General features: G+C 40.4%; 1 protein-coding gene across 3 annotated transcripts in view; it reads right to left on the bottom strand.

The window, feature by feature from the left end:
- SRGAP1 (SLIT-ROBO Rho GTPase activating protein 1) overlaps positions 1-17236 on the bottom strand; it is a 213948-nt gene that overhangs the window by 12373 nt on the left and 184339 nt on the right. For all 3 annotated transcript variants that reach the window (XM_088454598.1, XM_088454606.1, XM_088454616.1), the window contains exons 16-18: positions 16264-16369; positions 10697-10921; positions 7699-7778 (exon numbers count right to left, since the gene is read on the bottom strand). In XM_088454598.1, coding sequence (XP_088310724.1) covers positions 7699-7778; positions 10697-10921; positions 16264-16369 — 411 coding nt within the window. The remainder of the gene's footprint in view (positions 1-7698; positions 7779-10696; positions 10922-16263; positions 16370-17236) is intronic.

The following is a 17236-nucleotide window of genomic DNA, read 5'->3' as shown; positions in this document are numbered from 1 at the left end:
CGGTACATACAATGCCTTGCAAAAGTATTCACCCCTTTGCATTTTTCATATTTTGTTGCCTCATAACCTGTAATTAAAATTGATTGTTTGAAGGTGTGCATCATTTCATTCACAGAACATGCCTACAACTGTGAAGTTGTGTTTTTTTTAATATTGTGAATCAAACAACATTTAGGACAACATAACAGAAAACTTCAGCGTGCATAACTATTCACCCCCCTAAAGTCAGTACTTTGTCGAGACACCTTTTGTGGCAATTACAGCTGCAAGTCGCTTTGGATAAGTCTCTATGAGCTTGCCACAGCTTGCCCCTGGGATTTTTGCCCATTCCTTAAGGTAAAACTGCTCCAGCTCCTTCATGTTGGATGGTTTCCGCTTGTGAACAGCAATCTTCAAGTCTGACCACAGATTCTCAATTGGATTGAGATCTGGACTTTGACTAGGCCATTCCAACACATTTAAATGTTTCCCTTTAAACCACTCGAGTGTTGCTTTAGCAGTATGCTTCGGGTCATTGTCCTGCTGGAAGGTGAACCTCCGTCCCAGTCTCAAATCACAGGCAGACTGAAACAGATTTTGCTCAAGAATATCCCTGTATTTAGCACCATCATCCTTTCCCTCGACTCGAATCAGTTTCCCAGTCCCTGCTGCTGAAAAACATCCCCACAGCATGATGCTGCCACTACCATGTTTCACTGTGGGGATGGTGTTCTTGGGGTGATGGGATGTGTTGGGTTTGCGCCAGACATAGTGTTTTCCTTGGTGGCCGGAAAGTTAAATTTTAGTCGTCCACATGCCATTTGGCAAACTCAAATCGTGTCTTTTTATTTTTATCACTAAGTAATGGCTTTCTTTCTGGCCACTCTTCCATAAAGCCCAGCTCTATGGAGTGTACGGCTTATTGTGGTCACATGCACAGATACACCAGTCTCTGCTGTGGAACTCTGCAGCTCCTTCAGGGTTACCTTTGGTCTCTGTGTTGCCTCTCTGATGAATGCCCTCCTTCACCGGTCTGTGAGTTTTGGTGGGCGGCCCTATCTTGGCAATTGCTCTTTCCAGATGATGATGATGGATTTGATGGTGCTCCGGGGAATCATCAAAGATTTGGATATTTTTTTTATAACACAACCCAGAATTTTACTTCTCAACAACTTTGTCCCTGATTTGTTTGGAGAGCTCCTTGGTCTTCAAGGTGTGATGCCTCTTGCTTAGTGGTGTTTCAGAAAAGGTGTGTTTATTTATACTGACAGGTAATTAGATTTCACACAGGTGGACTTCATTTCACTAATTATGTGACTTCTGAAGGTAATTGGTTGCACCAGAACTTTTGAGGGGCTTCATAGCAAAGGGGGTGATTACATATGCACATGCCAATTTTCAGAATTGTATTTATAAAGATTCTTTTTTATATATATTTTTCTCATTTCACTTCACCAAATTAGACTATTTTGTGCAGATCATCACATAAAATTCAGATTAAAAAAATAAATAAATTACAGGTTGTAATATAACAAAAAAGGTAAAAAGACAAGGGGGTGAATACTTTTGCAAGGCACGGTACTCAAAGACATGACATTAAAATGACACTTGCAAATTATAGCTTTGTACTTTTCATACCTGCCATATCTATATATGTTGATGTACTTAAAAATGCTAATCCATCAGAATTAAAACATATAAAGGGAGATTAAATTAGTCACGGGTTCTAGCGCGCAGCCTCTGCTCCTGGGTATTGAGCCCGGTATTATTCAATTAGAGGCCCGAGATCAAGGCACGACTAGCCCAGATGCAGCACTTAATGCAGATTTTTGCTAACACTTCTGCCATAGTGTTGGCCATCCCCAATGTGTCTTTCGAAAAAGCAACACTATCCAATTTCTTAGGCATGGATCAGCAGAGTACAGTTTTCATGTGAAATGGTTTGAAGACACTCTTGGAGCTGGACCAACTATGGTACCATCAGCAACGGAAGAACAAAGGGTTTAATAATCACCACCACATTAGTGGCATTTCACAATTTAGCTAAAGTAGCCAGTCCTTTGATATGAATGTACAAGGTAATATATTATAAATGTAGATATTAGTAATGACTGCAGAGATTACAATATTATAAATCATGCTTTTATTTATAAGGTTGGGCACCTAATACGGTTTGATTTCAGTTCAGACGCCTGTGAAACTGCATGTCGAACACAAACTACGTGCATTGTATTCTAATACCCAGCTGGCTAAAACAGCCAGTTTACTTCACAATACAGGTCACTCTTTTCATAAGGTCTTGGACCCCTGGTATCTCCAACATAACTCAACTGTTTCAGATATGGTTTAAGATGAACCTATTTTCTTGGCACTTCCGCACCTAAGGTGCATGACCTTGCGCTGGCTGGCCACTACAACCCTTTCTCTATCCTCCCCCCACCCCCCTTTAATCTTTCATTCCTCTTTTCCACTCTACTTATCTACTTTTTTAGAGCTTAAACTTTTTATAGACCCATATTCCTATTGCACTTGACAGTTCTGCTGCACAACACAGCCTATGTAGCTTCCTCTAGTTCAATAGATCACTGGAGTGTTTGATGTTTATTGAACAATTTATTGTTTTGCTAATGACTCAATTTTCTAGGCCAAGCCAACTTTGTGTCATTTACGTTTACTTTCACAAGCTGATCACTTTTGTCTGTATGTTATATTCTGCCTCCAAATATAAATTCTTAAAAAATAAAATGTAAGTACAATGCCCAAAGCTGAGGCCAGTGGGAGTGATGCCAAAATAGAAACTTTTTGTTTAGTAAAATCAATGTTAGCTTATCAATAGTGCTGCACCCTGGTGAAAGAAACCACTGTCTACACCAGGCATGTCAAACTCAGAATACCAACAGAGCTGAATATTCAAGGTCTAAGAGTGTGGGCCGCAAGAAAAAAAAAAAAAGTAGAATTTACTTACTGACTATGGGGGCCCCATAACAAAATTTCCTTGGGGCCCCCATAGGTCTACCTATACAGTGCCCTTTATGCAATGCCCACTGTAGTTGTGCCCATTATACAGTGTACCCTGTAGTTTTGCCCATTATACAGTGCCCCTTATGTAATGCCCACTGTAGTTGTGCCCATTATGCAATGCCCCCTGTATTAGAGCCCCTTATGCAGTGCCCCCAGTAGTGCCCCTTATGCAGTGCCCCCAGTAATGCCTATAGTAGTACCCCTTATGCTGTGCCCCCTCCCAGTATAGAACAGGCCCTGCCTTTCTTCACGCTGGCTGCTGGGAAATGCTTGAGTCCACGCCGTCAGCATTGCCACTGACTGGATCTAACTAGACCAGCAGGCTTCTCTCAACTTGGGCGACGTCATGAAGCCACCGGCACACTGCATCACTGGGAATGCTGGCCTCTGAAGCGATCACAGGCTTCTTTGGTCGCTGATCGCTTCAGAGACCAGCGTTCCCAGTTTTAAAAACAGTAAACACTGCCTGATCGGAGCTGAGCTCCGATCGCAGCAGGGTTGTGGGCTGCATCATATGTATTTGGGTCCACACTGTTGGGCCACATAAAATGCTTATTTGGTCCGCATGCGGCCCGTGAGTTGGACATGCCTGGTCTACAGTAAAGCTAGTTTCTAAGAGGAATATTCCTGAGCACTTGATGAATGGAGTGCATGAATCTTGCACAAATCACTGTTACAGGCACATGTCAATATGAAAGCCTGAAATTAAATCTGTTAAACCACTTAGATTACAGAAAGCAATAAATCTTGGTAAATACCATTTTATTGTGAGATCTATGGCGTTACAAATCAATAATGCTACTTGCTGACATGCTTGTGCGGCAGAATGGGACAAATCAATAGCAACAAACACATTGTGCTGACCTGTGCATCCCCCAGATAAACAGGATATATATATACTGGGACAGTTTTACGCTCCAGTTTACTGACAATACATAGTAGGGGGAAATGTAATCCAGTAAATGCAATCCCCTCCCCCCAATACAAAAACACTAACAGTATCCTGTAAAATGAGTGGAATAAGACCATGTATCCCCATGTGAACAGGTCATGCCCTCTTTTTCTTTACATTTCGTGGCTTATTTGCATCGTAAATGCAGCAGAACACAACTCACAGGGCACTACAGACATTCAGCTGCGACTTTAACCACACAGGAATTAGTTTAAAGCACGTACAAAGTCGCAGATGAAGCATAAAAGGAACTTGGCGTGAGAAAAAGCCGCAGCAGCTGCATTGTTGCACTTCATATACAGTGTTTTGTGCTAAGGACCACTGTTTCTACATCTGTATTGTACTGATTTACAGGAATAAAAAGTGAGGAAAGCCAGCAAGAGCAAGTGATTTCAGTAAAACAAAGTGAGGTGGCTGATGAAGGCAGTCTATAAGGGATTTGATCTGTAGGAACCGATATTTTGTACATTTAAAACAGCACAAGTGAATATATATATATATATATATATATATATATATATATATATATATATATATCAGAACCAATACCAGGGGGCAAGCAGAGGACTTTGGAGGATATCAACTTTTTTCCTGTCGCCAAAATATTTAAACATGGTCACAGCAAGGTATAAAAATTGGAGGCATCCTGCAATGAAGCAGTAGCATATGCACCAAGTTTTCATCAAGCCTACATACACTCATACAACCAACCAGGCAATATGCACAAAATAGGTTTGATTTTATAATATGGCAGATTGTCGATTTTCCTTCTAGAGGAAAATCGCCAATAAGAAGCAGCTAGTTGGTGCTGGCGACTGGCATCATTATCATTGTGCACCAACCTGCATTACAAATGATGCTGCTACTGACAGGCATATCTGTGTATCTCCATGCGGGTCGGCCTTAGTTTGCAATGAATCATACTTAATGTACCCCCAGGTTCCCCAAGTAGCATATCTGCATGCGGACATAGGCCTACATTTATTTTCTGTGAGACTACATAGTACAAATTTGGGTGAGTGCACATCCTGGCACCCTGTGGTGATGTGCACTTCATCTGGTGCTCTGTGCCTACAGAAGTGCAGACTTGGAATTACTTAGATGCCCCTTTTAGGTGCTGCATTCTGAATAGGGAGCTATTGTTTATTGGATATATTGTTTATGACCTATTTCTTTGTTTCCTAAGCAATGAACCGCTCGGTCTTGCCTTGGCCTCTTGCTTGTTTATTGACTTTGTAATGTGTACAATGTATTACAGTTTTGACTGATGGGATCTGACCTGGCTGGTGTGGCGATACAGATACACGCCCTTGTTACAGTAAGGCACAATACAGAAATGTGGGAGTCAGGAATTCCCCAAAGCGGTGTCTGAGTTTGATCCTGCTATATACATGCTTTCAAATATATTTTCAGAAGCATAACAAAAGAGGACTAAAAAAATGTATCTTTAAAATAAATGTATTTCTAATGTTATATGCACATGGGTGGTAAAACAGTAAAGCATTTGCATCCATTCTAGAGGTGTTATGCTTGATGTATGCCTACAGAGACATGCCATTACACACACTAAATAAACTGTAGGCTTTGATTCAAATAAAATGCAGCATAATGATTCACTTTGTAAATGCATCTAATGTAATGATTATTCCACCTCCACCAGGGGTCATACTGTTGTATTTTTGTTCGGTTCCATCACATTATATTATCGTCTTTGTGTTGGAATGCTAAAAGTAACAAACATCTCCGACACAGCAGCTTCAAGGCCACCACCTGGGAGGAAATCGTACAAAGCAATGTATTTCTGTGGCACGCAGACAGCTAACTAGAAGCAGTTCATGGTGATGTCCCAAAGTGGGTATCATTGCGCTCTTCTCATTTATTTAAAAATATACCCCTGACAGTTTAACTGTATGTGGATTATCCTCATAAATAAGGAAGTAAACTTTCTACACATTAGGTTTAATATATCCAGTTAAGCTGCCCAGGGAACAAGCCCTGCTGAACTTATTTATTGAGGCCACAAACAAAACCGCTATCTTCATTCCAAGCACAGCAGTAGTGATAATGAAAGTATACTTTGGGGATGACATGTTGCACGTAAACAACAAGGCATGAAAATGTATTGAAGTGTTAGTTGAAGATTGTTCTAAAGTCACCCGCACACCAGCAGATTGGCCTGGGCACCATATTACATGATCTGTATTGCAGGTGTGAAATTAGAGACAACTTTGTTTTGCTGAATCAAATGGGGCCCAAGTAGCTTGATCACTAGGTAGTTTATGGGTTCTGATTTGCCATGACTGTCTGGGGCTATTTCAGTCTCAATGCCAGCTGGAAGTCAGATAATCCTTATAGTTACAGGCCATAAGCTTTTAGGCCAGTCTCTAGTTGCCCTGTTACTGTACATAAACATTTCTAGCTATTATTTAAAATAAAAAAAACATCAGTAAATAAGTAACATTAACACAACAATATTCATAATGGTAGAAAAGTATTTCGAAAATGGATCGTCTTCCTAATAGTAGACTATTTAATGACTTCTCGAAAATAGCTGAAATATTGTTCCTGGTTCCATTAAATTTTTGATTTATTCTCCCCCAGTGTAACTCACATTTACTTATCACCAAAAATGCAAGTTGTTTCTCAAATGCACTAATATTCTGTAGCAAATTTAAAATTCATTGTTTTAGGGATATTTAGATAAGGTTTTTGCTTGACATACACAGCATAAAGTTTACGCTTAGATTTTCAAAAACAAAAAGGAAAATGCATGTCTATTTCGGACATCACGTCAATCCATACACCACCTAATATGAAACACACTAGGCGATATTTGTGATACCAAGGCCTATGAAATTGTCATTTTTTGCAACAATGGGAATAAAAAGCGGGTAAACTTTTTCATTTGGCGTGACATACATTTTATGCAAAAACAGATCAAACAATACCACATGCAATTACACAATTTTTTTTTTCTAAGTTGGACTAGTTTCTTTCTGCGCAAACTTCATTAATGTCCCTCACTACCTCTTAATCTTTTGATAAGACACACTGGGGTAGATGTATGATAGCGGCACTTAACGTGCCGCTATAACGCTTCCCGCTTCGCCTCTTTACCGAGGCAAAGCAGGAAGCACTACCGATGAGATGTATAAACATCTCATCGGCCGGAGAGGGGGAGCGTTAACTCCCCCCTCCGGCGCTACACGTTAGAGACAGCAGCGCATCAGCACTAGGCTCTCTGTCCTGGCCGGCTCCACTGAGTATGTGCGGGATCTCGCAAGTATCCCTGTGTGGAGCCCTGGAGCCGGCAGCCGCCGTAGCAGGGAATGCGCTGTCCCTGCTGTGGGGATAGGCTAGCGCCAGGCTGTAGCTGTCGATAATGACAGCTACAGCCGGCCGAACGGTCAGACGATCTGACCGTTCATACATAGCCCAGGCTATCGGCGCTGCTATCTTCTAGATAGCAGCGCCGATAATGACAGGGGCGCATAGCGCCCCTGTCATTTACCGCCCAGAGCCCCGATCATACATCGGGGAGAAGCGGTATCAGCGCACATAACATGCGCTGATACCGTTTCTGGGCTTCATACATCTTCCCCATTATAATGTAAATTGTAACTTTTTATGCTTACTGTACTCTTGCTGTACTCAGTGCATAGTTGCAAATTTGAAATTCGGTTTTATAGTAGCGAAAGTTAATGCAGTAGTAAGTGCAACAAAAACAAACAGGAGAACCATCATACCGTCTTCACTTGTGTGGGTCTCTGTGCCGCCATCTTGATCCACTTCTTCTAATGTGCCATGTTCACTGTAAGGGCTGTCACTGGTAATGCAAAAAGATACAGAACAGGCTCATGTCAGTTTACAAAATAAAGTTATTGTTTGGGTCATTTAAAAAACAAATGAAGCATTAAATTAATTAATACCTTGTATCGTATTTGATCTTACAATCGTTTAAATATATAATGAAAAGCAAATGTGCTGTATATGACAAAATCAGCTGTATAAATGTTGTCTTCCTCACAGAGGGTTTGCCATAACTAGAATCCAGGTTGTCCAGCTGGTAAAATGGATAAAACCCAAAAAGGTGTCTACTAGAGAATCCTTCTTTTTACACTTATAACCAATGTCCAATTGCCAGTTTATTCAATTATTCCATTCAGCATAGATTTGGATTGGGTGCATAGTTATGCACAGCTTATTATTCCAGTACTATAACAAAATGCATTGCACACAATAATGACATTGACTAGGGAATGTCTTGTGAAATAATGATGTTGCAAGTAGGTTAAAAGAATAATGCAGCAACATGTCAGCAGAGCTGTCCCATCCTTGTTACATCGATTACATCAATAAAACAGCCATTCCTGCATAGTAACCAGCAGCCTTGGTCTCATCACCTTGCACTGCAAACAAGCAGAGGTCTATAGCCATGGCCAAAAGTTTTGAGAATGACACAAGTATTGGTTTTTAAAAACCAAGGCTGCTTCAGTGTGTTTAGACCTTTTTGTCAGATGTTACTATGGTATACTGAAGTAATATTACAAGCATTTCATAAGTTTCAAATGTTTTTATTGACAATTACATTAAGTTTATGCAAAGAGTCAATATTTGCAGTGTTGACCCTTCTTTTTCAAGACCTCTGCAATTCGCCCTGGCATGCGGTCAATCAAATTCTGGGCCACATACTGACTGATGGCCGTCCATTCTTGCCTAATCAATGCTTGGAGTTCGTCAGAATTTGTGGGTTTTTGTTTGTCCACCCGCCTCTTGAGGATTGACCACAAGTTCTCAATGGGATTAAGGTCTGCGGAGTTTCCTGGCCATGGACCCAAAATTTCGATGTTTTGTTCCCCGAGCCACTTAGATATCACTTTTGCCTTATGGCAAGGTGCTCCATCATGCTGGAAAAGGCATTGTTCGTCACCAAACTATTTTTGGATGGTTGGGAGAAGTTGCTCTTGGAGGATGTTTTGGTGCCATTCTATATTCATGGCTGTGTTCTTAGGCAAAATTGTGAATGAGCCAGCTCCCTTGGCTGAGAAGCAACCCCACACATGAATGGTCTCAGGATGCTTTACTGTTGGCATGACACAGTACTGTTGGTAGCGCTCACCTTTCCTTCTCTGGACAAGCGTTTTTCTAAGATGCCCCAAACAATCTGAAAGGGGATTCATCAGAGATAATAACTTTACACCAGTCTTCAGCAGTCCAATCCCTGTACCTTTTGCAGAATATCAGTCTGTCCCTGATGTTTTTTCTGGAGAGAAGTGGCTTCTTGCTGCGCTTCTTGACATCAGGCCATCCTCCAAAAGCCTCACTGTGCGTGAAGATGCACTCACATCTGTCTGCTGCCATTCCTGAGCAAACTCTGTATTGGTGGTGCCCCGTTCCTGCAGCTGAATCAACTTTAGGGATGGTCCTGGCACTTGCTGGACATTCTTGGAAGGCTTCTTCACAACTATTGAACCTCTCTCCTTGAAGTTCTTGATGATCCGATAAATGGTTGATTTAGGTGCAATCTTACTAGCTGCAATATCCTTGCCTGTGAAGCCCTTTCTGTGCAAAGCAATGATGACTGCACATGTTTCCTTGCAGGTAACCATGGTCAACAGAGCAAGAACAAGGATTTCAAGCTCCACCCTCCTTCCAGTCTGTTATTCTAACTCAATCAGCATGACAGAGTGATCTCCAGCCTTGTCCTCATCAACATTCTCACCTGTGTTAATGAGAGAATCACTGACAAGTCAGCTGGTCCTTTTGTGGCAGGGCTGAAATACAGTGGAAATGTTGTTTCTGGGATTAAGTTCATTGTCATAGCAAAGAGGGACTTTGCAATTAATTGCAATTCATCTGATCACTCTTCATGACATTCTGGAGTATATGCAAATTGCCATCATAAAAACTGAAGCAGCAGACTTTGTGAAAACCAATACTTGTGTCATTCTCAAAACTTTTGGCCATGGCTGTACACAGGACAAGGGATAAATTGATCAAATCAATGTGATGCTAACCTACATAGAGCAATAAGCTTAATGGGACACAGGAGCTGATTACTGGATGAGTTCTAATAACAATGATTTTATTTATTGAATCACAAAAATGATATAATCCCCATGGTATTACAGAACTGAGGCGTAAACTGACAATTTACTGGGCCTGCAGAAATTGCAATAAATAAGACATACCTGCCACAGCATTGAACTTAGTCACAAAGTGTTTGTTTTTACACAAATGTATCAAAGACTGTGTCCTGCTTTAAGACAGCTGAATGAGCGGTCAGTGTTATTAAAAAAAATTCTTAATTTAAGAAAGCATTCTGTAATAAGTTATATAGTAATAGAAGAAGCCGAATAATGGGCTATGAGTCAGAGTGCTTCTTGAAGGTCACATAACAGAGGAGCTCCCTGTACTAGTAAAAAGACCGGGTAATGCTGCTACTCACAAGTGTACATTATGTCCTGTAGATACAAGATGGAGACTCAGGCGGCGAGCGGTAAGAGATGACCTCACATGAAAAGACTGTCACATACAGAGCCAGATAAACAGGGAGCACCAAAGCAGCTATGTCTTTCCAATAAACAATAATATGATAAAACAATACATTCCTCGCTAATTATAATAAATTCTTTTTACATGGTGTTTTTATATACAGAAAAATAAGTTTCACATCTTGTCAGGCAAACGTGTACAAGATATTATACTGCAAAGCAGACAGGAAGAAGACAGTCATTGGCTTACCAGTAGTCATCACCAGCCATGCACTTCTCATACACTGGACCCTCCAGCTCTTTAGCATCTGGAAAAATGTTCTCATGATGAATGATGATGGTTTTAACTATTTCATTCACATGGGCTTGACAGGACACCTGGTCTTGGATGTCTGGAACAGGCATTAATGTGGGACCAAAGCAAATTGCCAAATTATATGGATCCATCATATTCTCATCACTGTACTGAGAGAGGCTGAATGGAATAAAAAGTTGTGATAAGAATAACAGAACAGTACAGGTTTAAAAATTGCAAACTAATTATTATTTTTTTTTTTTAACAGTTTGGACATATGGATCCCACATGCTGCATGGAACCACCGCCATGAGATCCCACATGCTGCATGGATACACTGCCATGAGATCACACATGCTGCATGGATGCACTACCATGAGATCACACATGCTGCATGGATGCACTGCCATGAGATCCCACATGCTGCATGGATGCACTACCATGAGATCACACATGCTGCATGGATACACTGAAATGAGATCACACATGTTACATGTATGCATGACAATGAGATCACACATGCTAGATATGTATGCATTACAACTAGATCACACATGCTGCATGGAAGCATTGCAATGAGATCACACATGCTGCATGTATGCACTACAATGAGATAACACGTACTGCATGGAAGCACTGCAATGAGAACACACATGCTGCATGGAAGCACTGCAATGAGATCACACATGCTGCATGGAAGCACTGCAATGAGATAACACATACTGCATGGAAGCACTGCAATGAGATCACACATGCTGCATGGAAGCATTGCAATGAGATAACACATACTGCATGGAAGCACTGCAATGAGATCACACATGCTGCATGGATGCACAGTAAAACGTCAGCCATTCAACATTTGTGTCTGGATGTACATGTGTGATTTAATAACCCTGTATATAGCTAACAATTTTATTTAAGACTACAGCACCTTGAACACATCAAATAAACAGTTATAAAAGTTAACAGCTCAGTATGATTATACATTGGAAGCAACCAGTAATCACAACCTTTATAAACCAGACTCACAGGTTAATTGTACTATTAACCTGTAATCCTCCCTCCCCTCCCCCCAAAATGAAAGGGGTTAACTCCGAGTCGGATGGCTCTCTGCGCACGGATGCAAACGGCACGTTTTTTCCAGTTGCGAATGTATGCAATTTTATTTTGCAACATCCTATATTGAGTTGAATGGACTCTGCTAGATCTCTCTTTCAGTGAATTGGGTGTTTTGGGACGGCGACAATGGTGCACGTGCTGATGGCTCCGGAGGCTGGCGTAAAATCAACGGACTAGACAGTTCTGTGCTTGCAAATGTATGACCCCCGGCATTAGCCCTATGGAAAGTCATATTAGTATAAGGTAGTTACCCTGGCTTCTGCGGCCGCCCACACCTAGAGCCACTGTGGTGCCACTCAGAATCAGCACCTCCTCACTAAGACAAAAGTCATGTGACACTAGAAGGTGTTACTATGTGGGGCAAGACCTATGACACATGATAGGTTACCCCTTTTTATTAAGACCTACCCCAGCCCATAGTGGGTGCTCATACTACCTGCTAAGGTCTATATTACATAGAGTCAGAGACCATTCAGTCTAGTGAGACCGGTGCAGAAGAGAAAAAAAAAAAAAATATTTACCATACACTGCCTGAGATTATCTTTGATAGAAACATTTAATTTGTTTTCAGCTATTTATCCGGATCAGCAATACCAACATTTACAGAAATCAGTAAGCTGGAATTGTCTGTTATAATTTGCAAGTATAATGCCTATCCTAATCTGACTATGACTCTCTGATCAGATACGTAAAATGCAGGGGTATGAAGCCCTCACAGTTGTGCCTGCTTGACGTCATTGTGTTGGGGTTGGTATATTAGCTTGACAGTGACCATGCTGATATGCTCTGCTAACCACTTGCTCCGTTCTGCATATATAGCTTTATTTGTGTATTATAAGAACTTATACTCTGCCACTACCCATGACCGATTGAGGCAGGAGACTGACTTCTCAATGCTCACTTTTGCTCAGCAATGTCTTTAAATTGCTTTAAAATAAATTTAAATTGTCTTTAAAATAAATATTGTATTACCACCCAGGATGTTTTTGATGTCATCCCTGGCCTACAATTATATAAATCACCTGGTACGATGGTTATTCAGGGGAATATTTTAAACTCTGAAAGCAGAGCTCACTCCCATATTATTGAAACTTTACCATGCAATCCACAGATGAAGCCCCCAGGCTTTTACTACTTTGTTACCCAAACCAGATAGACCCCCTTTTTATGTCATCCTACCACTCTATTACTTTGATTTTAGCATACTTTAGAAGATATTGGTGAATAGACTCCAAACCATTATCCCTGCTTTGCTTACAGACCACCAACTGGTCATCATGAAGTCAGAGACATACACACCGCAATCTCTGTGGTTACGGCATTAGCGATGACTCCTATTTCCCCCCAATATGTTGTTAAGCATGGACACTCAAAGCCTTTGATTCCATTTCGTGGCCTTTTATATTTTCTGTTTTAAGGAAGAAGGGTTTTGGTGATGATTTCGTTGTTTTGATTGAATATTTGTACAATAAACATTTAGTTTCTTGTGTTTTTGCTATGGATTGGATACATTTGACACTTTGTTACTAACTGCTTCCCCCCCTAAAAAAAATGTCATGTTGCATAGATCACACTGTGGGTCTCTCCCAGTGGCCGATATATTTGCCGAGGTTTTCAGATGAGTAGCTCCTTAAGGCTCTCTCTAATAGGGGGAGATGTATCAAACCTTGGAGTGATATAAAGTGTAGAAAGATAAAGTAATTTACAGCTCCAGTAATTTTTCAAACACGGCCGTATTCAATTAGCCGCGATAAGACCGAATCTGCAGAAAAATATCGCGGATGACGTCATTTAGTCAGCGGAAACTTATCCCCGTATTCAATGCCAAAGGCTTTTTGCCGTTGCGGAAAGTCAATGCATTGAAATAGGCAAAAAAGATTTGCCTATGAATAGCAGTCGAAAAAAAGTGCAGAATTGGGGTTTTGGGGTGCAAACTTTGGGAAAAACCCCTGCACTATTGGGACAGTCCCCCACAGGTAGACTGCGCCAAAAATAAGTTAAAAAAATTCTTTAGATCACCCCAAAAACTAATTTCATTTTGGGGGCGAAAAAGTCCAAAGTTGGGGGACAAACTTAAAAACTAGCAAAATAGACTCCAGGGTGGGTCCCCAAGTATGCCCCAGGTGTTTTTAAGTTTGCAGGTGTTTGCAGCAGGTGCATTTTTATCGTTTTTTAAAACTTCACTTTAGCAACTTTAAAATATACTAGCACCCATTTTCATGTACCCCAAATCTGCTTGGACAACTTATTTTCTCCAAAAAAAACCTGCTAAATGCTATTCTTTACCACTTGTGCAAAGACGATATATAGAGGCAATTGAAAGCACTTAAGTACCCCAAATACAGTAGCTCCAGGGGGGCTAGTCGGGGACATCTATACTGATCCCCAATGTTAGTGCATCTTTTGGGGGGTGTCAGGCTGATTTCCCCAAAACTAACAGCGCTTTTTGCATGTTTTAATTTCGCCAGGATGTGTTTTCGCGTTCTTTGGAATTGAATACAATGAATAGCGGGGACGCGCACGATAGGTTTCCACGGCTAAAACACGCGAAGTGGTCGAAAAGTCCGGCATGCGAAGAGTACGGGACTTTTCGCCTGGAATTGCATATGGCCCACAGCCTGTAAAATAACAGCTAGGAGCCGATTGGTTGGTACTTCATCGCTCTCCACTTTATTCCCCCCTTACACTGTTGCCAGCGGCCACATATGTGGAAATGCTTTTAAACATCTTCTCCTCACCGTAAAAATTTTATGAGCAACTGACAAATCACTTAATTATGCTTTAAACCAGAAGGGGCCATTTTTGGAATGCCGACGCAAAATATCAGACTATCTAAGAAATCAAGTTTGATTATATTGGCTGCGGCTAGGAAGTCGTTACTTCACATGTGGCTACAGACCTCACCACCCACACTTTATTAGGTGATTGAAGGTGAAATAGAGGCACACCAAGGGGTTTTTTTTTTGTTTTAAACATGGGAAAGCTTTATTGGTATGCTTTCAGGTCCACATTGTGGTATGAGACCCATGTTTCTATAGTAGTCTAAAGGTGCGTACACACTGGGCGATTAGGAAAGACAGTACGATTACGACATCGTAATCATACCGTCGTTCCTGTTCCCCTTTAGTGCCTACACTGAACGATCAGTCGTTCAGTGTAGGCCAGTCTGTCGTTATCAACAGATTGGCCTGCATGTTCAGGCGATGGACAAGGTCGGGAACGACCAGCGGGAGTGTGCATCGTTGGTCGTTTCCGACATTATAGTGCATGATTACGATGTTGTAATCGTGCAAACGCTCAGTAAAATCGCCCAGTGTGTACACACCTTTAGACTTTCCCAGGTCTCTCAATTGCTCCTTTCAATTTATCCCGGTCTGCCTCACATTCTGGAAGTTGTCCTCCTATAAGCAATGTTTTGATTATGCTGTGTAAATATTAGCCTAATTCCTGGGAATATATTTTATGGACTGGTTTCTATTAAAAATTCCCTTACATTATTTTTATGGTTTTCCATAGCCTTGGCCTGGTTTCTCCTGTATGTTTCTGATATGGTCATCTAATATTGATGACAATAATTACATTGTATGTTTCCTTCATCATTAATGTATGTTCTTTTTGTTTATTTTGAACTGCATGAATAAAAAATAAATAAAAAATAAAAAAAATATATAAAAACTACAAATTGTGTGTCAAGTGTCAACAATAAGTGTGCACAGAGGGGCTGTCTTTTTTTTTACAACAATTCCCATCTCTATTTGTCTACTTACCTCATGTACATGAAATTTGCAGTCTCTTCAAGGTATGAGAGGATTTAACCCATCCACCTGTATTGTGTTGCAGCATTGAATATATCCCTATACTAGATCAACACTAAAGGGACATTTCTATAATATTGGAAAAAAGCAGAAAGTAAAGAAATGTAAGAACATTTCTGGGCTGAAGCAATGCCAGTACTATTCCAGTTAGCATAGCGTATCTTGTGCAATCCTGTTCTGCACAGGCTCAGAAAGCTAAAGCATGATATGGGCAATTGCTGAGCTACAGACATCTGGCTCTTACAGTACACCCGCCTATGCCTAAAGAGGCAGGACCGGCGAGGGAAGGACGTTCTAACGTACTCAGAGTGCAATTAAGGTATGTTTAAGAAAATGCAGCGCACGCAGACCTGCAGAAACATGCAGTTAGGAGGCTTGTAGTAACCCAGGTGCATATGGTGCAGACATTGGAGTTTATGTACCTTGAGATATGTACTGGATGTCTGTGCTTATATGCAAACATACATTATTTTTCATGCCGTAATTTATGCCCATTTTACCAGCGACTTTACATCTCCTTTTTCTGCTTCCTCCACTCCTATAGAATTCCCTCCCTAATAATCATATGTAACATGAGAATGTACTTACTGGTTGAGGAATGCAAAGAGGTATCTCATGACTATAAGCACAGTCCTGGGTAAGGTCAGGAGGATTTTCCGGATGTGGATGGCCCGCTCATAGAGATTTTCCACTCCTGTCATAAGAAGACATACTTAGAACATTTTATTACATTTATATACAGCGATAATTTGTGCAATATGTAACAGACAATAGACCAGTAGCGTTTGTGTCCATGTTTTGAATGCTAAAGGCCAGTAAAAGCAGCACAAGATTAATAAGAGATGAATCTGTTAAATGTCTGAGACTTTATGTAGTGCTGAATATCCTTCCCACGAAAGACCAGTTACTAGAATAAGCTTGTAAAGAAATAAGCAGAACATTTACAAGGTGTGTGTAGTGCCAGGAGCTGTAGTCACTATAGCCAGGAGAAACAGCAAAGTGAGTTCATAAGAGAAACTTTTATCTTCAGCATACATTATGTTGTCTGCTACTATAAACTGCAATGCTGCCTTTACATAGCAGATAAGAATAGACTCAGGCAGGAGCAGCTGGGATATGGGTGTCTAGAATAACCTTTCAGACAAAAGCATTGAATGGCCAGCATTACATAAGCAGAATACTCTGTATAGCTTTGTGCCTGTCTGTATAAATATAAATTTTATAATATATATATATATATATATATATATATATATATATATACATACACATATATATATACATACACATATATATATATATATATATATATATACACACACATATATATATATATATATACATATATATATATATATATACACACACACATATATATATATATATATATATATATACACACACATACATATACATACACACTGCTCAAAAAAATACAGGGAACTCTTAAACACCACAATGTAACTCCAAGTCATTCACACTTCTGTGAAATCAAACTGTCCACTTAGGAAGCAACATTGATTGACAATCAATTTCACATGCTGTTGTGGAAATAGAATAG

The sequence above is a fragment of the Taudactylus pleione genome, unplaced genomic scaffold (genome assembly GCF_031769625.1).
Source record: "Taudactylus pleione unplaced genomic scaffold, aTauple2 ptg000040l, whole genome shotgun sequence".
Lineage (NCBI taxonomy): Eukaryota > Metazoa > Chordata > Amphibia > Anura > Myobatrachidae > Taudactylus > Taudactylus pleione.
This window is presented reverse-complemented; position numbering and strand designations above follow the sequence as displayed.